Source organism: Neoarius graeffei, chromosome 19 (assembly GCF_027579695.1).
Source record: "Neoarius graeffei isolate fNeoGra1 chromosome 19, fNeoGra1.pri, whole genome shotgun sequence".
NCBI lineage: Eukaryota > Metazoa > Chordata > Actinopteri > Siluriformes > Ariidae > Neoarius > Neoarius graeffei.
In genome coordinates this window covers 66,265,153-66,287,821 of record NC_083587.1, presented here as the reverse complement: position 1 = coordinate 66,287,821, position 22,669 = coordinate 66,265,153, and the positions used below count along the sequence as shown (strand labels likewise).

Here is a 22,669-nt window from a genome sequence, read left to right as displayed (position 1 = left end):
ATTAACAACTATGTTCTGCAAGAATCTTCTCTAAACATGACCTGAACAGTGCGTACAACCTAATCAGAATCCAAGAGGGTGGTGACGAATGGAAGACTGCTTTCAGCACCACCGCCGGCCATTTTGAGTACCGGGTCATGCCATATGGCCTTTCTTCAGCAACAAGCATCTTCCAATGCCTAATAAATGATGTGCTCTGGGACATGCTGGGGAAGTTTGTAATCGCATACATCGACGACATCCTGATCTACTCTCCTGATGAAGCAAGTCACCTGGAACATGCCAGGTCAGTTCTTAAGTGTCTACTCAGTAATCACCTCTACATTAAAGCTGAGAAATGTGAATTCCATTTATGTCAGATTTCGTTTCTGGGGTACATCATCAGTGCAGAAGGAGTTAGCATGGATTCCTCCAAGGTGTCTGCCATCACGTCTTGGCCAGTACCTACATCTGTGAAGGGACTTCAACATTTTCTAGGTATTGTTAACTTCTACTGACGCTTTATCAGAGGTTTTAGCATCATTGTGGATCCCTTAACTGCCTTGCTTCAGAAGGGACTCAAACGTCTTCACTGGAACCCTGAAGCTGAGGAAGCCTTCTGCTGACTGAAGACTGTATTCACCTCAGCTCCAATCCTGCAACATCCTGACAGATAGACGACGCGTGATCACAAACTCATTCAGCCTGGCCTATGACCAGATGAGCTAGTTAGAATTGGAGGAGGTGTACTTATGGCTGCATGAGATGAACACACATGAACTTGAAAACATACAACATACAAAATACAGTGGGGCAAAAAAGTATTTAGTCAGCCACCAATTGTGCAAGTTCTCCCACTTTAAAAGATGAGAGAGGCCTGTAATTTTCATCATAGGTACACTTCAACTATGAGAGACAGAATGGGGGGAAAGAATCCAGGAAATCACATTGTAGGATTTTTAATGAATTAATTGGTAAATTCCTCAGTAAAATAAGTATTTGGTCACCTACAAACAAGCAAGATTTCTGGCTAACACAGACCTGTAACTTCTTCTTTAAGAGGCTCCTCTATCCTCCACTCGTTACCTGTATTAATGGCACCTGTTTGAACTCATTATCAGTATAAAAGACACCTGTCCACAACCTCAAACAGTCACACTCCAAACTCCACTATGGCCAAGACCAAAGAGCTGTCAAAGGACACCAGAAACAAAACTGTAGACCTGCACCAGGCTGGGAAGATTGAATCTGCAATAGGTAAGCAGCTTGGTATGAAGAAATCAACTGTGGGAGCAATTATTAGAAAATGGAAGACATACAAGACCACTGATAATCTCCTTCGATCTGGGGCTCCACGCAAGATCTCACCCCGTGGGGTCAAAATGATCACAAGAACGGTAAGCAAAAATCCCAGAACCACACGGGGGGACCTAGTGAATGACCTGCAGAGAGCTGGGACCAAAGTAACAAAGGCTACCATCAGTAACACACTATGCCGCCAGGGACTCAAATCTTGCAGTGCCAGACGTGTCCCCCTGCTTAAGCCAGTACATGTCCAGGTTCATCTGAAGTTTGCTAGAGAGCATTTGGATGATCCAGAAGAGGATTGGGAGAATGTCATATGGTCAGATGAAACCAAAATATAAATTTTGGTAAAAACTCAACTTGTCATGTTTGGAGGAGAAAGAATGCTGAGTTGCATCCAAAGAACACCATACCTACTGTGAAGCATGGGGGTGGAAACATCATGTTTTGGGGCTGTTTTTCTGCAAAGAGACCAGGACGACTGATCCGTGTAAAGGAAAGAATGAATGGGGCCATGTATTGTGAGATTTTGAGTGAAAACCTCCTTCCATCAGCAAGGGCATTGAAGATGAAACATGGCTGGGTCTTTCAGCATGACAATGATCCCAAACACACCGCCCGGGCAATGAAGGAGGGGCTTCGTAAGAAGCATTTCAAGGTGCTGGAGTGGCCTAGCCAGTCTCCAGATCTCAACCCCATAGAAAATCTTTGGAGGGAGTTGAAAGTCCATGTTGCCCAGCGACAGCCCCAAAACATCACTGCTCTAGAGGAGATCTGCATGGAGGAATGGGCCAAAATACCAGCAACAGTGTGTGAAAACCTTGTGAAGACTTACAGAAAACGTTTGACCTCTGTCATTGCCAACAAAGGGTATATAACAAAGTATTGAGATGAACTTTTGTTATTGACCAAATACTTATTTTCCACCATAATTTGCAAATAAATTCTTTAAAAATCAGACAATGTGATTTTCTGGATTTTTTTTTTCTCATTTTGTCTCTCATAGTTGAGGTGTACCTATGATGAAAATTACAGGCCTCTCTCATCTTTTTTAAGTGGGAGAACTTGCACAATTGGTGGCTGACTAAATACTTTTTTGCCCCACTGTATATCAGTATAATTTCATCAGTCTCATTTATAACCCATTTATAACCCATTTCTCTACACAGGTGTTCTCACGCAGGACAGTGATTGGGGTGTGAAATATCCTGATAATCCGATCTGTGCTGTGAGAGGATTCAGTGTCTCCATTCCCTGCAGTTATTATTATGATCCAACATCAAATCCCAATATTCAGGTGACACAAAAGCTTTGGTGCTCGATGAACTCAAACACAGACAGGTCTTTAAACCCTCCGTATGTTTATGACAGCTCATCAAACACCAGCTCAGACTTTGAGTACGCTGGAGACGACAAATCAAACTGCACTTTATTAATCCACAATCTACAGTTCAGTTATTCTGGAGAGTACAGATTCAGATTTATAACTGCTAATCCTGATGACAGATGGACAGGTGTTCCTGGAGCGACTCTACAAGTTGCAGGTAAATTTTAATTAAAATAAAAATCCAAATGATTCATGATCTGTATAATTGACTTTCCTCACCTATAGGAATACATTAAATCATTTTGTGGAAATCTTTCTCTTTTGAACAGTGAAAGTAAATTTAACTCCAGCTTTAATTTTTATCAAGAAATCTCATGTAGCTGATGTTTATTATTCAGTAAAACATTTTTATCAGTGAGAGAAATCCTGATTCACTGACGTGGAGTCTTTCCTGCTCTCTGGAAAAGATTTAAAGGTGTCACTAATCAGGCTCAGTGGAAACGGGACCCTTAAACAAGGAGACTCGTTAAATCTGATGTGTGATGTCACGTGTACACACAGTTCCTCACAGTTCATGTGGTCTAAGAACAACAAGCTCTTACCTGAATCAGGACCCGTTCTTCACTTTCCTGCTCTAACCGTGAGGGATTCTGGGAATTACACCTGCACTTGGAAAACCAACGAGGCCTCAGGATCTGAAACGATCAGCCTTCACGTCGAGGGTGGGTCCATCTGCTCACAACATTCCTGAACATCTCGAATGATTCCTGAAGGAAATTAAGTGACTTGTGTTCAGTTTAATATTCAATAAATGTTAAATACTGTTGTTTTTAACAAGTGAAAATCCTGATCAGTGGTTAATCTGGATCATTGTCTCGGTGTCAGTTGGAGTGATTTTCATCGTCTCAGTCATCGTAGGAGCTGTGATTTACAAGAGGAGGTAAAACTCTGCATATTTTTATGCAACACGATCTATAGAGTCTAAATAAACTGTCTCTCATTTAAAGCATTTGATTTTGTCACATATTGCAAAGTTAACTGTTCATTTAACAATCAACAGCAACTAATGTAGTTTGTGCCTCATGAACAGGTTTCTGTGTGATTGCAGGAGTGTCCACACTGAGCAGCAGAAGAAGGAGGACGGTGCTGATATCTACGTGAATGGCCATAAGGAGGAGGACGGTGATGATATCTAATGCTAATGTGTAACAGCAAAGAGCTGATCACAGTTTCACACGTCACACTCAGCTTAAAGTCTTCGACTCCTGAATTTCCTCTGTGAGCTGAAAAAGAATTTTTTGTAATAGACAACTTCGCTATTTATTACATTTATTGCCATTTCAGCCAAGGAGTAATTTCTAAAGTTAGTTTCGAAGAAATTCTTAATTTCTATAACTTCTATAAGATTTATATATGCTTCTTTAATTTTTGGAGGATGTACTCCAAGTTAAAAAAAATAAATAAATAATAATAATAATAATAATAATAATAATAATAATTATTATTATTATTATTATTATTATTATTATTATTATTATTATTATTATACCTTTATTTATAAGTGTTCTGTATATTCTGTACCCTGTGTCTGACGTTACCACGCCTTTATAGTATTGTGTCTGGCTTCGACACTGTTTCTGTTTTCCTGACCACACCCTGTCTAACCTCTGATATACTGTCTGAGCCTCACCTGACCATTGCCTGTTTTTCTCACGCTGCTTTTAACTGATGATATGGAACCGATTGCTAGCATGCAGTTAGTAAAGCTCTGCCTGCACTTACATGTGCACTTCCTGCACATACCTCCCTTACATGACAATATTACATTCAAATAAAGGGAAAGATTAAAAAAAACCCTAAGATATAAAGAAAGGAAGTAAAAACTATAAGAGTAAATAAATATAACTGTGAAGATATAAAGAAATGAAATTAAGAATCAAGAGCATCAACAAATGCTGAACAATAAAAATGTCCTTTAATGAGATTTAAAAATGTCTACAGGATCAGCTGACCTAATGTTAGGAGGTAAACTGTTCCAAATTTGAGGAGCATCAGAGACAAAGTTTTATCACCTTCACACTTTTGTCTGGACTTTGTAGCAGCAGGAAAGCTTCGGTCAGATGATCATACAGGTCTTGCTGTTAGGGTACTAATAAATCAGATGGATATTCTCGAGCCAAACCGTGTAAAGCTTTAAAAGTAATCTATAAAATTTTTAAATAAATCCTGAATTTAACTGGTAGCCAGTGAAATCAAGCTAAGACTGGGGTAATATTCTCACCAACCCTTGATCTTGTAAGTCGTCTGACTGCAGCATTCTTTACCAACTGGAGACAAGCAACAGAAGAGCTGTTCAGTGTTGTAAATAAAACTTTACAGTAGTCCAGGGGAGATGGAATAAAAGTATGTTTGACTTGTTCTTTGTCTTCAAAGGACAAAGATAATCTAACCTTCAATATCTTTCAATTGATAAAAGCCCAGTTGTACCAGTTTATTAACAGGAGGTTCCCTTCAATTCCAAGATACTGGTTTAATATTATTTGCCAATGAACCCAAGACCTGCTTCACATGAGCAGTATTCTGTTGTGGGCCAAAGACTAAAATTATTGAACACTTAATCACTTAACTCTATTTTGTCAATGTTAAGCTGAAGAAAGTTATCGGACATCCAGTTTCTCACATCATTAATACAGGATAAAGAATTGATGCCTTCACCACATTATTGGGATCCAGAGACAGTTAGATGTGTAAATCATCAGCATAACAGTGGAAGTTAATGTTTTATCCCTGGATGACATGTTCAAGAGGGGCAGCATGGTGGTGTAGTGGTTAGCACTGTTGCCTCACAGCAAGAAGGTTCTAGTTTTGAACCCAGTGGCTGATGGGGGCCTTTCTGTGTTTGCATGTTCTCCCCATGTCTGTATGGGTTTCCTCCACTGTCCAAAGACATGCAGGTTAGGTTAACATGGTGGCTCTAAATCCTCCACAGGAGCGATGTGATGAGACTCCAACCAGACACAGGGCACCAGGATGGATCAGGGAGGTCCGAGGAGCAGAAGAGGTTCAGCATCTCAATCTCAGGATTGACATGTAACTCAGAGAGACAAACAGGGGGAGAGAAAGCACAGGTTGTTAGGTATGCCCAATGTCACCTGATGAGTAGGAACAGTATACATGTGGCAGCAGGGGGCATGGTCAAGCGTCGGTCTGTGAATGGAGGGCAGAGTCTGGGAAGGTAAGTGGCGGAATCACTGCACCTGACAGAAATTAACCTGTGCTTGTGTGTCTTCCCCAGTGACCGTGTCCTATAAGAGGAGAGGGAGCATGGAGGAAGGGGGCTACTCCCGACCTGGATACCTGTGTGTGTGTGTGTGTGTGTGTGTGTGTGTGTGTGTGTGTGTGTGTGTGTGTATAGTTAAAAGCTGAAAAGCTACAATAAACAAGTTTTGAGAACTCAGTTCTGGCCTGACGTGCTTCTGTGCTCCACCCACCTAGAACACTTGCTACAGTGGTGCTGAACTCCGGGACACCTGCTGCCGGTGGCTGAGGGCCGACAACCGCGACGCTGAGGAGATCATCAATCTGGTGGCGCTGGAGCAATTCGTCGCTCGACTTCCAGAAGGAATCGTGGAGTGGGTCCAGTGCCATCGCCCGGCGTCGCTGGATCAGGCCATTGAGCTGGCAGAGGACCATATGGCGGCCGTTCCAATGGCAGGACAGCATGTCTCCCCTTCTCCCCTCCCCCTCTCTCTCCCCTTCTGTTCCTCTCCCTCGCCCCATTCCCCCACCACCGAGGCGGGGGCCGGCTCTACCCCAGCCGGCCCGCCGCACCCGCGGTGTCCTACCATTTCCTACTTCCGTGTCTGTGTCCTCCCCCCCTCAGGTGAGTGATATCCGGAACACCAGTGCAGAGAGAGAGCCCGGGCCGGTGTGCTGGCACTGCGGGGAGCCGGGGCTCCTCCAGCATCAGTGCTCAGCGATGGAGGTGGGCGCGGTGGTCCGGATCCCTGACACGCCAGGAACCGCCCTCAATTGGGCTGGAGCGTATCGCATACCGGTGAGTATCCAAGGGGATACGTATCAGGCTTTGGTGGATTCCGGCTGTAATCAGACCTCAATCCACCAAAGCCTGGTGCAAAACGAGGCATTGGGGAGAGCACAATTGGTGAAGGTTTTGTGTGTGTACGGGGATGTTCACAACTATCCTTTAGTGTCGGTCCACATTCTGTTTCGAGGGGAGAAATTTAGAGTTCAGGCGGCAGTTAATCCTCGCCTCACCCACTCTATAATTTTGGGGACTGATTGGCCGGGATTTCAGGATTTAATGATGCACTTAGTGAAGAGTGAGTCCTGCCGTAGTTTAGCGGGGGGAGGTCCCAGAGTGGCATTGGTGGGAGCAGCTGTCACAGAGCCGTCTACATCATCATCGCATCAGAGTGAGGAGCAGCAGTCTCCTCCTCCCTCTCTCGGGGAATCCCTCACGGATTTTCCGTTAGAGCAATCGCGAGACGAGTCTCTCTGGCATGCGTTTGACCAAGTGAGAGTAATCGATGGTCAAACGCTCCAGCCAAATGCCACCCCGTCCTTCCCCTATTTTTCCATTATTAAGGATAGGTTATACCGAGTGACGCACGACACTCAAACTAAGGAACAAATAACCCAACTTTTGATCCCAAAGAGCCGCCGGGAATTGGTATTCCAGGTGGCTCACTTTAATCCCATGGCTGGACACTTAGGGCAGGATAAGACACTAACCCGAATAATGGCCCGGTTCTATTGGCCAGGGATTTGCGGCGATGTCCTTAGGTGGTGTACGGCATGCCGCGAATGCCAGTTAGTAAATCCAGCGGCCATCCCAAAAGCGCCTTTGCGCCCTCTACCATTAATTGAGACCCCATTCGAAAGAATTGGGATGGATCTCGTAAGGCCATTAGATCGGTCAACACGAGGGTATCGCTTTATTTTAGTTCTGGTGGACTATGCAACGCGATATCCGGAAGCGGTGCCGCTCTACAATATCTCCACACGTAGTATTGCAGAAGCGCTCTTCCACGTTATCTCCCGAGTTGGAATCCCCAAAGAGATTCTGACTGATCAAGGCACTACGTTCATGTCACGCACACTGCGCGAACTGTATGGGTTACTGGGAATCAAGCCGATCTGCACCAGCGTTTATCACCCACAAATGGACGGCTTAGTCGAACGGTTTAATCGCACCCTCAAAAACATAATGAAAAAATTTGTAAACGAGGACGCACGTAACTGGGATAAATGGCTCAAACCCCTGCTTTTCGCAGTGTGAGCGGTCCCTCAAGCCTCCACGGGGTTCTCCCCATTTGAATTATTATATGGGCGTAAGCTGCACGGCATCCTAGATGTGCTGCGGGAAAATTGGGAGGAGGGACCTTCCCCATGCAAAAATGAAATTCAATACGTTATTGACCTGTGCGCAAAACTCCACACACTCACACACCTAACCCGGGAAAATTTGCGGCAGGCTCAAGAACGTCAAGTCCGCCTGTACAACAGGGGCATGTGCCTTAGGGAATTCACACCGGGAGACAAAGTACTCGTGTTATTGCCCATGTTGATCTCTAAATTAATCGCCAGGTGGCAAGGACCCTTTGAGGTCACACAGCGAGCTGGGGACATCGACTATGAGGTGAGGCGAATGGACAGGGGTGGGGCGTTACAGGTATACCACCTCAATCTGTTAAAATGTTGGAGTGAGGAGGTCCCTGTGGTGCTGGTGTCAGTGGTTCCCGAGAAGGCGGAGCTGGGTCCGGAGGTTCAAAAGGGAAAATTGGCATCACCCACTGCTCCGGTCCCCTGTGGAGCCCACCTCTCCCCGACCCAGCTCACGGAGGTTGCCTGGTTGCAAACAGAATTTTCTGATGTGTTCTCACCCCTGCCCGGCCACACCCACCTCATAGAACACCACATTGAGATGCCCCCGGGGGTGGTAGTGCGCAGCCGCCCTGACAGACTGCCTGAACACAAGAAAAAGGTGGTTCGGGAAGAAATCGAGACCATGCTCGAAATGGGCATTGTCGAGGAGTCCCACAGTGACTGGAGCAGTCCGGTGGTCTTGGTTCCCAAGGCCAACGGGTCAGTCAGGTTCTGTGTGGACTATAGAAAAGTCAACGTGGTGTCTAAATTTGACACATACCCAATGCCTCGTATCGACAAGTTGCTTGATCGACTAGGCACGGCTCATTTTTATTCGACACTGGATTTGACAAAGGGATATTGGCAGATCCCCTTGACTCCACTTTCCCGAGAGAAAACAGCCTTTTCCACACCATTTGGCTTGCACCAGTTTGTTACACTTCCGTTTGGGCTGTTTGGGGTGCCCGCTACGTTCCAGCGGCTTATGTATAGGGTCCTCCCCTCCCTCACCACCTATGCGGCCACATACTTGGATGACATTATTATTTAAAGTAATGACTGGCTGCGGCACCTAAAACACCTGAGGGCCGTCCTGGGGTCGCTGAGGTGAGCGGGTTTCACAGCCAACCCAAAGAAGTGTGCGATTGGGTGGGTGGAAGTACGGTATCTGGGCTTACACTTGGGCAATGGGCAGGTGCGTCCCCAAATCAATAAGACAGCAGCGCTTGCAGCCTGCCCGAGGCCCAAGGCCAAAAAGGGGGTGAGGCAGTTCCTGGGGCTGGCTGGCTATTATCGTACGTTTATACCTAATTATTCGGATGTCACCAGCCTGCTGACTGATCTCACTTAAAAGGGGGTACCAGAGCCGGTCCAGTGGACGAAGCAATGCCAGCGGGCTTTCTCTAAGGTAAAGGCTGCACTGTGTGGGGGTCCACTGTTACACTCCCCTGACTTTTCTCTCCCCTTTATTTTACAGACGGACACATCGGACGGAGGGCTGGGGGCTGTTCTGTCCCAGGAGGTGGAGGGGGAGGACCGTCCAGTGCTGTACATCAGCTGCAAGCTGTCTTTGCACAAGGGCAGGTACAGCACCATAGAGAAGAAATGCCTCATCATCAAGTGGGCGGTTCTCACCCTCCGCTACTATCTGCTGGGGCGCCCTTTCACCCTCTTGTCGGACCATGCGCCCCTGCAGTGGCTCCACCGCATGAAGGATGCCAATGCACGGATCACCCGTTGGTATCTGGCACTCCAGCCGTTTAAGTTCGAGGTGGTCCACGGGCCGGGGCGCAGATGGTTGTGGCGGACTTCCTCTCCCGTCGGGGGGGGGGGGGAGGGAGTCGGCTGCAGGCCGGACAGCTGCCCAGCCTGAGTCGGGTGGTGGGGGTATGTGGCAGCGGGGGCGTGGTCAAGCGTCGGTCTGTGAATGGAGGGCGGAGTCAAGGAAGGTAAGTGGCGGAATCACTGCACCTGACGGGAATTAACCTGTGTTTGTGTGTCTTCCCCAGTGACCGTGCCCTATAAGATGAGAGGGAGCGCGGAGGAAGGGGGCTACTCCCGACCTGGATACCTGTGTGTGTGCGTGCATGTATAGTTAAAAGCTGAAAAGCTACAATAAACGAGTTTTGAGAACTCAGTTCTGGCCTTCTGTGCTTCTGTGCTCCACCCACCTAGAACACTTGCTACAATACATTTTGTGCCGAGTACAAGCAGGGACTCCGGCAAAACTAACTATGACAGCATAACTTAAAGGGGAGAGCCAGAAGGTAACACTGGCATGAGGGAGCCCCGGGACATAAAGCAGCCAGCCACTACACTGTCAGCAAACTCGAGTGAGCAAGCGAGTGGGGACTGACAGCATCCATACATCCCAGTTTACCAAAACACTCTGAGGATCCTCCAGATCTACTCCTTTACCTCATAAACACCATTAACACAAGGCCTGACTAAACAGATATGTTTTCAGCCGAGACTTAAACACTGAAACTGTGTCTGTTTTCCAAACACTACTTGGAAGGCTGTTCCATAGTCCTGCGTATGTGTTATCTCACTGAATGAGATTTACACTTCATAAAAGTGAAGTCTGTTGATTCATGAATTTTGTTGCCAGTTAAAAAACAAAACAAACAAACAAAAAAAAACGCACAGTTTGATTGAGATTTTTATTGTCATGAATGAAGTACAAAGTTAATAGACAGGTAAAAACTGCAATTTGTGTTAGCTTTTATTTAGATTCATAGAAGTACATTTGAATCGAAGTTTCAGTAACATTTCTGCATTAAAGCTGTACTGCCTTTCAGATTTTTCAGATTTTTTTTTTTTTACAGTTTAGGTCATAAAAAGAATTTTCTCTGACACTCAATTATTTCTGTTTAGTGGACCGAAAGCTACTGAATTTGAATCACAGACTTCCAATTTTATTTATTTATTTATTTATTTATTTTTAATAGAACAATTAATGAAATTTGGGTCATGTGGCTCTAAATTCTCTGCTATTTTTTCCTGCTTCACCATGACCCAATTCAAGAGACTATGTTATGCATCATGTGGTGGGCTTTCCCCATTGGCACAAAGCATTGTGGGATTCAAATTTGAAAGAGGAGAGAAAAATGGAGGATGTGAGTGTGCGAATGAAAGATGAAAGACCGACTACAGTAACAGAAAGTGAGAAGAAAATATGTTATATTGTGAAGGAAAGGAAATGCAGGACCAAACTAATAAATATCGGCGGTCAGTGAGCACCTCAGTGTGATCAGCTGTTCGTTTAGTGACGGAATGATGGAACTGTCAGTGCACGGTCAAAAGGTAAATCTGTAGATGGCATACAAATCAAAGGTGAACCTGTAGATGACATATGAAGGGGAGTGAATACCGATGCACATGTAACGGTTAAAGAATGACAAATATTTTTGTAACCTTTCATTTTATATTTTGTGGTTCTGTGAGTTTTATTTCACCAAAATCTTGTATTGTTCATAGTAGCTTATAGGTATTGGGAGATTTATTTGTTGTGTAACTGCGCCCTCTGTTGGATGGTGGCGGCTATAGGCTGCATTTTCGCGCCCCTTTCTCAATCTGCATTCTACGAGACAGAGAGGTACGTGTCCACAGCAGTGCAATGTAAACTTGAAATATACCTGTTGTAACTTTAGTTTGGGTGCACATGATAACTTGTACATGCATTTCATGATGAGTGCACATAAATTTAGTTGTGTTGTGTCGAGAACATTGATGTTTTAAGCACTTTAGAGATTGTTAACATAGCTAACCTCGTGGTTTGTTTTGCTGTATGCTAGTGCTCGCCATTCTATCTTCGTGTGATATAGCCCAAATGTTTTAATTGTCCTTTTTCTTATGTTAGGCTGACTCATTCTGTGAAGATAGAAACCGGAATATTTGTTCTCATGTGAATTTGTACAGATTAAAGTGCCATAAAGAACATCAGCTTCCTGTCTTCAGTCAGCACCAGAACACAACGCAGGTAGTCGGCGAAGTGCAGAGCGCGCCAGCTACATTGGTGCCATGACCCGGATATCTTCACTCTAGATCATCGTCAGGGTGATCGCCGGTGGTTGTTGTGAAAAGTTGGAAGCTCTTCAGGACATGGACAAGTACTTGGCTACTGTAAATGTGTAAATTGTATCTCTTAATTGCCTATCTCACCTAGTATTATTTTACATTGTGATTTTTTTTCTTAGCATTTTTCTTAGCATTTATTAGTAATTCATATATTATTACCATAGTCTAATACATCACAACTTTTGCAAAAATGACTAATGGTAGGTAGGGGCAGGCTTATGAGTGGGGTGGAGTGCATGCCAATTAAAGGTGCTGGTGCACTAGGCAAACCTGTACTCTCGTCCACACGCTTACACACTGATGCACATTCCCCTGCACTGCACATGCCGAGGTTAGGGGATGATTCAGATATTGGGAGCGGTGTTAGTCCATTGTGCCTCCCTGTATCCTCATACACTCACACATGCACAGATGAGCATTCTCCACGTCAGCCAGTGTCTAGTCCTGATGCGAGTTCCTCAGACCTAGGGAATCTCATTACACAATTAGCATATGAAATAGGAGAGAACATTGCTAGCCAACTAAACAGATATATTGGTAGCGCAGATAGGCAAACCACTCCTACACCAAGCCTGAATTTAGGACATGGACAGTCTGACTTAAACATGACTGGAGTAAAGTTAGTTATGAAGACAGATGTCAAAGAGCCGCCGTACTTCAGGGAAGATGGAACAGACAAACACACAGTGCATGAGCGGGAGGAAATTATGAGCGTTTACCTGAATAAGAGGGGTATCCCCCCCACAAGAGCATTCCAAGGAGATAATGTCAAGACTAATGGGAAAGGCTAGAGACATTGTTAAAGTTATCCTGTACAGCATGCCATCACTGTGGCCAGCCGAAAACACCAAGCTCGTCTTTGATATCCTGAAACTGTTAGGGTTTTGCTGGGATTCGAACCTGGTTCGTTGGTGTGATAATCCAGCAAACCCCCACTAGGCCACCAGGGGGATGACTCAAATGCAGAGGCGTGAGGCAGAAGTAGAAAAAGAATCAAAAGGTTTATTTAAACTATATACACTATATACAGGGCAAAACAAAAGACAAAAAAAAACCAAAGTGTATAATCCAAAAGAAAAGCAAAGTGCAAAAATTCAAAAGCTAAGAAGATCAAAAAACACAGTACAAAGGAAACTGGAGATAAACATAACAGCACAAAGACTCCGTGACAAGAGGACTGAACTCAGGGGTATAAATAGACAAACTAATTAAGGACACAGGTGAAGATAATTAGGCAATTAACACAAACACAAAACACAGGAACAGTGGCGGCCTCTAGAGGCCAAAATAAACACGACATGAAAAGGAAATAACAGCGGCCTCTAGAGGCCAAAACAGTCCTAGTCCTAACAGGACCCCCCCCTCTAGGAGCGTCTCCTGACGTTCCCAGGGCGATCCGGATGGGCCGAATGGAAGTCCCGACATAGTTCTTTATCAAGGACATCCCGAGCAGGAACCCAGCAGCGCTCCTCAGGACCATAGCCCTCCCAGTCCACCAGATATTGCAACCCGCCGTGGACCCGGCGGGAGTCAAGCAGGCGATTCACAGTGAACACAGTCTGCCCCTGGAAGATGCGGGGGGGTGGGGGGTTCCTAGGGGCAGGGGCATACGTAGACGTCAGTACGGGCCGTAACAGGGAAACATGGAAAGTGGGGTTGATCCTCAGAGTCCGGGGCAACTGGAGCCGGTAGGAGACAGGGTTCACCCTGCGCACCACCTTGAAGGGGCCAATGTAGCGAGGAGCAAGCTTGCGGTTCTCCACCCGCAGTGGAAGGTCCTTAGTGGACAGCCAAACACGCTGCCCAGGGCGGAAAGCGTGTGCAGGTCTTCTATGGCGGTTGGCCTGAGTCTGGTTGGTTCTGGAGGTCTGTATGAGGGTCTTCCTGACCTTGCTCCAGGTCTTGCGACACCGTCTCACATATTGGTTGACCGAGGGCACCCCCGCGTCCTCCTCCTGGTCCGGGAACAGAGGTGGCTGGAACCCGAATTGGCACTGGAATGGCGACAGCTTGGTGGCCGATGACTGCAGGGTGTTGTGGGCGTACTCCGCCCATGGCAGCCAGGTGCTCCACGATGTCGGGTTATCCATAGCCAGGCCTCGCAGGGTGGTTTCCAGGTCCTGGTTGAGCCTCTCCGTCTGACCATTGGACTGTGGGTGAAACCCAGAGGAGAGGCTGGCAGTGGCTCCGATGACCTTGCAGAACCCGTGCCACACTCGGGAGGAGAACTGGGGCCCTCGGTCTGAGACGATGTCCTGTGGAAGACCAAAGACTCGGAAGACATGATTAAACAAAAGTTTCGCAGTTTCAAGAGCAGAGGGGAGTTTGCACAGTGGTATGAAGCGGCAGGCCTTGGAGAATCTGTCAACTAAGACCAAAATGACCGTGTTACCTTGTGACTCAGGGAGACCCGTGATAAAGTCGACTGCCACGTGGGACCAGGGACGCCGGGGAATGGTCAGAGGATGCAGGAGACCCTGGGGACGCTGTCGTGGGTTCTTGGTTCTGGTGCAAACCTCACAGGACAGGACAAATGACCTTACTTCCTTCTCCATGTTAGGCCACCAGAAGCGTCTTTTCAGGAAGTCCAGGGTCCTCCGAGCTCCTGGGTGGGCGGTGAGAGGGGAAGAGTGACCCCACTGGAGAACCTTGGCCCGGGCTTGATGTGGGACGTACAAGAGGCCTGGTGGCCCCGTCCCAGGACCGGGGTCCTGGCGTTGGGCTCGTCGGACAGCCTCCTCAATACCCCAGCGGACAGGGGCCACAATCCGGGACACAGGGATAATAGGCCCGACTTCATTCTCCCTGTTAGTGGCAGAGAACAGTCTGGACAGTGCGTCAGGTTTGGTGTTCTTGGAGCCGGGGCGGTATGAGAGGGTGAAGTCAAACCGACTGAAAAACAGGGCCCACCTAGCCTGTCGAGGGTTCAGTCTCTTGGCTTGCTGGAGGTACTCCAGGTTCTTGTGGTCAGTCCAAACCAGGAATGGATGTTGTGCTCCCTCCAGCCAGTGCCTCCACTCCTCAAGGGCCAGTTTGACCGCTAGCAGTTCTCGATCCCCCACATCGTACCGGGACTCAGCAGGACTCAGGCGGTGGGAGAAGTAAGCGCAGGGGTGCAGCTTTCCTTCCGAACGTTGAGAGAGCACCGCGCCGACACCACTGTCCGAGGCGTCCACCTCCACGATGAATGGTTGGGAGGTGTCCGGGAGAACCAGAATGGGTGCCGTGCAGAAGCGGTCCTTGAGGTCTTTGAACGCCTTTTCTGCCTGAGGAGACCAGCCATAAGATCCACCTGTCCCTTTGGTGAGGTCTGACATGGGTGCTGCCACAGAACTGAAGTTCCTGATGAACTTGCGGTAGAAGTTAGCGAATCCTAAGAACCGCTGAACCTCCTTAACGGACTTGGGAGTAGGCCAATCCCGGACGGCCAGGGTCTTGGCAGGGTCCATTTGGAGTTGGCCTGTCCGTACAATAAATCCCAGAAAGGAGACCTCGGGAACATGAAATTCGCATTTCTGGGCCTTGGCGAACAGATTGTTCTGTAGCAGCCTCTGGAGAACCTGGCGGACATGGTGGCGGTGCTCCTGCACGGTCTTGGAAAAGATAAGGATGTCGTCGAGGTAGACAAAAACGTATAGGTTAATCATGTCCCTTAAGACGTCGTTGATTAGGGCCTGAAAAACAGCTGGTGCGTTGGTGAGTCCGAAGGGCATCACCTGGTATTCGTAGTGCCCAGACGGGGTGTTAAAGGCAGTCTTCCACTCGTCTCCCTGTCGGATACGGATGAGGTGGTATGCGTTCCGTAGGTCCAACTTGGTGAAGACGGTGGCGCCTTGGAGCAGGTCGAAAGCTGTGGACATCAGCGGAAGGGGATATCGGTTGCGCACAGTGATCTTATTCAGGCCCCTGTAATCAATACATGGTCGGAGCCCCCCATCCTTCTTGCCGACAAAGAAGAAGCCGGCTCCAGCAGGTGAGGTGGAGGGTCGAATGAACCCAGAGACCAGGGCGTCTTTGAGGTATTCCTCCATGGCCTTGCGTTCTGGCTGAGAGAGGGAAAACAGTCTGCCACGAGGAGGGGTAGTCCCAGGGAGCAAGTCGATGGCACAGTCGTAGGCCCGGTGCGGAGGAAGAACGGCGGCCCTGCTCTTGCTGAATACCTCCTTGAGATCCCAGTACTCTGTGGGAACTTGAGATAACTCGGTGAGATCAGGGGGCTCGGCAGGAGACACAGGAGAGCTAGAGAGCAGACAAGAGGCATGGCATGCAGGGCCCCATTCCACAACCTGGCTTGTTACCCAGTCTATGCGAGGGTTGTGGCGAGTAAGCCAAGGAAGGCCTAGAATAACTGGGAACTCAGGTGAAGGAATCAGGTGCAGGGATATTTCTTCCTTGTGACCTTGAGACTGGAGGAAAACTGGAGAAGTAACTTGGGTGACTCTTCCATCACCTAACGCTTGGCCATCGAGGGCAGACACAGACAGTGGGACTTCAAGAGGTGCAGTCGGAATATTGATGCTTTGGGCGAAGTGAATATCCATAAAGTTCCCAGCTGCCCCTGAGTCTAACAAAGCTTGACAAGAGTGGATAGACTCACCCCAGGAGATGGAGACCGGGATGTAGATTCCTTGGCCAGGGAGTCCGGGAGAGAGGGTAGGCCCCGTCACAACCCTCCCTCGGCTGGACGGGGCGGTCCTTTTCCCAAGAGTTCGGGACATGATGCTCGGAAATGACCAGCCTTGCCACAGTAGATGCAGCACTTGTCCCTCCTTCTGCGCTCCCTCTCAGATGCGGAGAGGCGAGTACGACCCACTTGCATGGGTTCTGGACAGTCACTGAAGGAGGTAGACGGTCTCCAGGTAGAGGTAGGGAGGCTGGGGGGGCTCAAGGCTTGGTGGCGTTCTCTCATCCTGTTGTCCAGACGAATAGCATGTGAGATGAGGGTTTCAAGGTCACTTGGGCATCCAATAGAGGCCAGACCGTCCTTGATGGGGTCAGACAGACCATGGTGGAAGGCTGACACCAGGGCAGTCTCGTTCCATCCACTTACTGCTGCGAGTGTTCGGAACGAGATGGCGTAATCTGCGACGCTTCCTCCTTGCCGGATGGACATGAGCTTTCGGGCTGCGTCGGTACTGATGTCTGCCTGATCGAAGACCCGAAGCATCTCTTCAGAAAACAGCTGGAAATCAAAGCACTCAGGTCCCTGTCTTTGCCAGATAGCAGTAGCCCAGGCTCGCGCCTTACCAGCTAATAAGGTGATCACAAAGGCAATCTTGCGGCGATCCGTAGTGTAGGTGGTAGGCTGAAGCTCAAAGGTGAGTTGACACTGGGTAAGGAACTCTCGGCACTCACTGTGCTTGCCGTCATACCTCTGTGGTGCAGGAAGGCTGGGTTCGCGAGGTGAAGAAGGCAGCATTGCAGGAGGCACTGGAGCAGGAGTGGGAGCTGGATCAGGAGCAGGAACTGGAGATGCAGGCAGAGATGTCAGCTGTGCCAGGGTTTTCCCAATTTGCTGAAGCAGTTCCTCGTGGCGAGCGAGGGCCTCACGTTGGCTGGTGAGTGTACGTCCATGAGCGTCCATGGTCGCTCCGAAGCGTGTCAAAGCTGCCATAATTCCCTGAAGGTTGGCCGGGTAGACAGTTGAAGCAGCCTCTGCTGAGTCGGTCATGACGGAGTCTTTCTGTTAGGGTTTTGCTGGGATTCGAACCTGGTTCGTTGGTGTGATAATCCAGCAAACCCCCACTTCTGTTAGGGTTTTGCTGGGATTCGAACCTGGTTCGTTGGTGTGATAATCCAGCAAACCCCCACTAGGCCACCAGGGGGATGACTCAAATGCAGAGGCGTGAGGCAGAAGTAGAAAAAGAATCAAAAGGTTTATTTAAACTATATACACTATATACAGGGCAAAACAAAAGACAAAAAAAAACCAAAGTGTATAATCCAAAAGAAAAGCAAAGTGCAAAAATTCAAAAGCTAAGAAGATCAAAAAACACAGTACAAAGGAAACTGGAGATAAACATAACAGCACAAAGACTCCGTGACAAGAGGACTGAACTCAGGGGTATAAATAGACAAACTAATTAAGGACACAGGTGAAGATAATTAGGCAATTAACACAAACACAAAACACAGGAACAGTGGCGGCCTCTAGAGGCCAAAATAAACACGACATGAAAAGGAAATAACAGCGGCCTCTAGAGGCCAAAACAGTCCTAGTCCTAACAGAAACAACATTTCAGTGAGGTAACCTACTCCTCAATGCCTCTAGCAGATTTCTATAACACTCTTCCTATGGCTGGAGAAAGTCCCATGGACTACTGGATATGTTTGAATAAGGCTGTGGATGTCGCGGATGAGTGTCTGAGAAGGCAGGGGCGAAACAATGAGGACCCCTCTCATGAAGTCACAATGATGCTAGTGAAACACTGTCCTGACCCTGCTCTTGCAAGTGTCCTAAAGTGCAAAGCATCAGAGAAGTGGACAGCCAACGAGATTCAGGAACACCTCATCGAACATCAGAGAGAGGTCAGAACAATGTTTCAAGCCAAATCTTACTGGCCAAAGAACATTGGTGCACATGCTCAGACTTCAGCAATAGAGACAGTCATTGCTAACACCACCAATCTTACCTGCTACCCAAAGTCAATGGGGCCTTCATCCTCTCCTCAGACTGAGAGCATATGCGTCCAGTCTCTCATTGGTTTGTTGAACCGTGTGCTGGAGCAGCAGGTCCAGATAGCAGCAGTCGCTCCACCCAGCAGGGGGCCAGTAGCCATTGTTCAGAGTAGATGTAGAGTCTGTCAGTCTGCTGAACACTCAGCTACTGTGCACTGTAGACAGGCAAACCTCTGTATGGGCTGTTACAAGCCCGGCCACTGGAAGAGGGAATGCCAACAGTGCCAGCCAAGAATTAACACCCATCCACAACCACAGCCACAGCCAGCCCAAGCACGGCCTGACCAGGAGAGAAGTGGAGCAAGTTTAAACTAGATGGCTTACATACGGAGAGGGGATGTGTGAGCGTTAAAGCATCGACCCTTGAAGAAAGTGAAGAATTAAAGGAGATGTATGTCAATGTTTGTAAAGCAATGTCAGATAATTGTACAGTAATTGTTCAGAATATTCACACAATCGAGATGTTCAGTGAGTTATTTCACACACCAGTGCCAGTTAATGGCCGTGCTCAGTTACAAGGGCTCCTTGATACAGGGTCAATGGCCTGCATGATAAGTGAAGAGGTAGAGCAGAGATTGCTATCAGATAGCATCCTGACCCAACAGCAGGAACTTCCACAGCGCATCATCCTTGTTGGCTGTGGAGGAGTACAGGTGAGCCCTAAGTGCATGTATGACATGGAACTGAGTCTGTATGGGGTGAAGTGCACAGTCCCAGTCCTTGTGGTCACTGGCCAGAAAGATAACATCATTGTAGGCATCAACATGCTGAAATATGTGCTGCACCATTTAAACCTCACAAGATGGAGGGGTGAAGATGTGCCGGAAAAGGTCAGGACAGTGATGCTAACCCAGGCAGTGACTCTCCTCCCCAAACAAGAGTACCTACTGTGGGGTAGACTGCCAAGTAATGTGCCCAAGTAATCTGGGAGCACAGTTATTGTGGAGCCTACCACCTCCAGGTGTGTGCCTCAGGGCATCATGGTGGGGAGAGTGGTCACACCGCTATGGGGAGATGGCTGGATCCCCATGAAAATCACCAACATTTCCGACAAACCACATACCTTAAGAAAGAATAGCAAGCTGGTGGATGCCTCTCCTTGTGTTGCGGCTGAAGACCTCACACTGTTCCAGGGTTCCTCTCAGAGTGATAATGGCTCTGTTAAAGTGACTCACGTGAAGCAGGATGACAGCACTGACCTGAAAGACAGGCTGCAGAAGTCTGGTCTTGGAAACTTCAACATTGACCAATGTGAAGCGAGCCCCTCCACCAAGCTCCAACTCATGACATTGCTTGAGAAGTATCATGATGTTTTCTCAAGGCACAATCTAGACTGTGGATAAGCCAAGGGATTTGTGCATAGAATCTGCCTCACTGACGACCATCCATTTCATCTTCTGTATCGTAGAGTGCCACCAGCACACTATCAAAGGCTGCGTCAAGTTCTCACCGAGATGGAAGAGCAGGGAATCGTACAGAAATCAATGAGTGAATATGCTTCCCCACTCGTGATGGTTTGGAAGAAAAATGGCAATCTTCGTATATGCACCGACTTCAATGGCTGAATGCGAGAACCATCAAGGATTGATCATTTGCCCCATCAATTGGACTGCTTGGCTGCCCTTGGCGGTAATGTGGTCTTCAGCACCATGGACCTCACATCTGGTTTTTATAACCTGTCCATGCACGAGGAAGACAAGAAATATACTGCCTTCACAACACCACTGCATGAGTATAACAGAATGCCGCAGGGGCTTTGCAACAGTCTAGCGTCCTTCATGAGGATGATGCTGAGCATATTTGGTGATCTAAACTTTAGCAGTCTCTTGTGCTACTTAGATGACCTCTTGATTTTTGCTCCCAATGAACAGCAGGCCCTCAGCAGGTTGGAAGTTGTTTTCCAGAGGTTGCAGGAGCACAACCTGAAGTTGAGTCCGAAGAAGTGCCATCTGGTAAGGAGGTCCGTGAAGTTCCTCGGACACATTGTTGACAGTGACGGTGTTGCAGATGACCCAGAGAAGGTTGAGGTCATCGCCAACATGTCGAAGAGGGCTTTGATGGAAGATGATGGCTGCACACCTTCAGTCCGCAGAGTGAAGTAATTCCTGGGAATGGTATTTTATTACCAGCACTTCATACCACATTGCTCCTCCATCGCAAAACCCCTGTTCGCCCTCACAGCTGGCCAGAAATGGCAAAGAAAGGCCAGAAAGTACACTCAGAATCCAGGAGTCTACAGAAAGCTCAAACCTGCAGACTGGACCCCTGACTGTGACTCTGCTTTCACCAGCCTCAAGGAGAAGCTCCTGAACTGTGTGGTCCTCACCCATCCAGACTTCTCTAAGCCCCTGGTTCTGTCCGTTGATGCGTCTCTCGACGGCCTTGGGGCAGTTCTGTTGCAGATACCAGAAGGGGAGACAAAGGCACGCCCGATCGCCTTTGTGAGCAAGACCCTCTCTGGCTCACAAAACAGGTATCCTGCCCACCGCCTAGAATTCTTGGTGCTCAAATGGAGTGTTTGTGAAAAATTCAGTCACTGGTTGAAGGGCCACACTTTTACAGTGTGGACTGGCAATAATCATTTAACTTATATAATGACAAAGCCAAAACTTGATGCTTGCGAACAACAGTGGGTGGCAAAGCTTTCCCCATACACATTCAGTATCAAACACATCCCTGGGGTAAAGAACATCATGGCGGATGCCCTCAGTAGAGACCCTTTTGCCAAGTCAGTGAGCCACAGGTTGATCAGTGAGCTGTATGAAGGTCTTTTGGCTGAAGCAGAGGGAACAAAGGAGGAGAAAGTCCAGGATGTCTTCCATTGCAAGGTCCAGTGTCTCCGGGCAGAAGATGCAGGCTGTTGTGCGACCATAGACGTCACTCAAGACAGGCTGGCTGGCAATCAAGAACCCTCACATGTGAGGTCTGCCTGTGAAGCTCGCATAGAGTGGGAAAAGGGGGCAGAGATCAGAGCGATGCAGTTTCTCATGGCTCTTCCCCAGGTGGTGCCCTCAGAACAGGACACACCTCCAGCTCTCTCCATCGGTGAGCTTAGGCAAAGCCAGGAAATGGATCTGGTTATCAAGGAGGTCCTGCCGCTCGTTCAGAGGGGTGAGCCACCACCTAGGCGAGGGAGAAGTGGGTTAACTCCTACGGCCCAGACACTGTGCAAGCAGTAGCACCACCTAAAAGTCCAGGATGGGGTTCTATATAGGGTAACCAAAGACCCATTAACCTTCCTCTGGTGTTAGCTTTCTGTTATTATCTCTTATGTTAACGGGTCAGTTTTGACCCGTGTCTTAAATCAGCCATAAAATACCCTAAAAACAATTATTTATCATCCAATTTGTTTCTTACCTCTTGGATACCTTGTTAGGCTCCCTTATCCATGAAAAGATTGGTTTTAATATTTTTGTTGTGGCCCCCTGGGCCTTTCTTTTAACAGCATATCCCTCATTTTCAATATGAAAAAGTGGTCAAATGAACCTCAAGAGAATAATGTAAACAAATAAAAGGTTGTTCTGTTACCTGACTATTACTGAGGGGTATTAGATCACATCTCTTAAATGTTCAAAAAAAAGATTTTAATTTTAATATTATCAACTATAGTAACATCTATGGTGTTTCGGGTCAATTTCGACCCATATATATTTAATTCAAGAAAAGGGCAAAAAACAAGTCTTTTTTTTTCTCTGTTGACTATCACTGGCCTCATTGCTGGATCTGTACACTCCAGCAAGGAGAAGAACACCAAGGTAGGCATCCAGGCATGCCCAGATTTTTATGCCATATTTGCCTGGCTTACTGGGCATGTACTGTATTGCCAGAATGGGCATTTTCCATGGAAAGGGAGAAAACATTCATCTATTGTCACCTCTGGCCCTGGGTTGAACATCAGTGGAAGGAGTTGCA

General features: G+C 47.6%; 1 protein-coding gene across 1 annotated transcript in view; it reads left to right on the top strand.

Moving 5' to 3' along the window:
• The first annotated feature begins 203 nt into the window (after nucleotides 1-203).
• Nucleotides 204-22,669, top strand: part of LOC132867648 (uncharacterized) — a 117,607-nt gene continuing 95,141 nt past the window's right edge. The window contains exons 1-3 of the mRNA XM_060900621.1: nucleotides 204-339; nucleotides 2,454-2,828; nucleotides 3,079-3,337. Coding sequence (XP_060756604.1) covers nucleotides 204-339; nucleotides 2,454-2,828; nucleotides 3,079-3,337 — 770 coding nt within the window. The remainder of the gene's footprint in view (nucleotides 340-2,453; nucleotides 2,829-3,078; nucleotides 3,338-22,669) is intronic.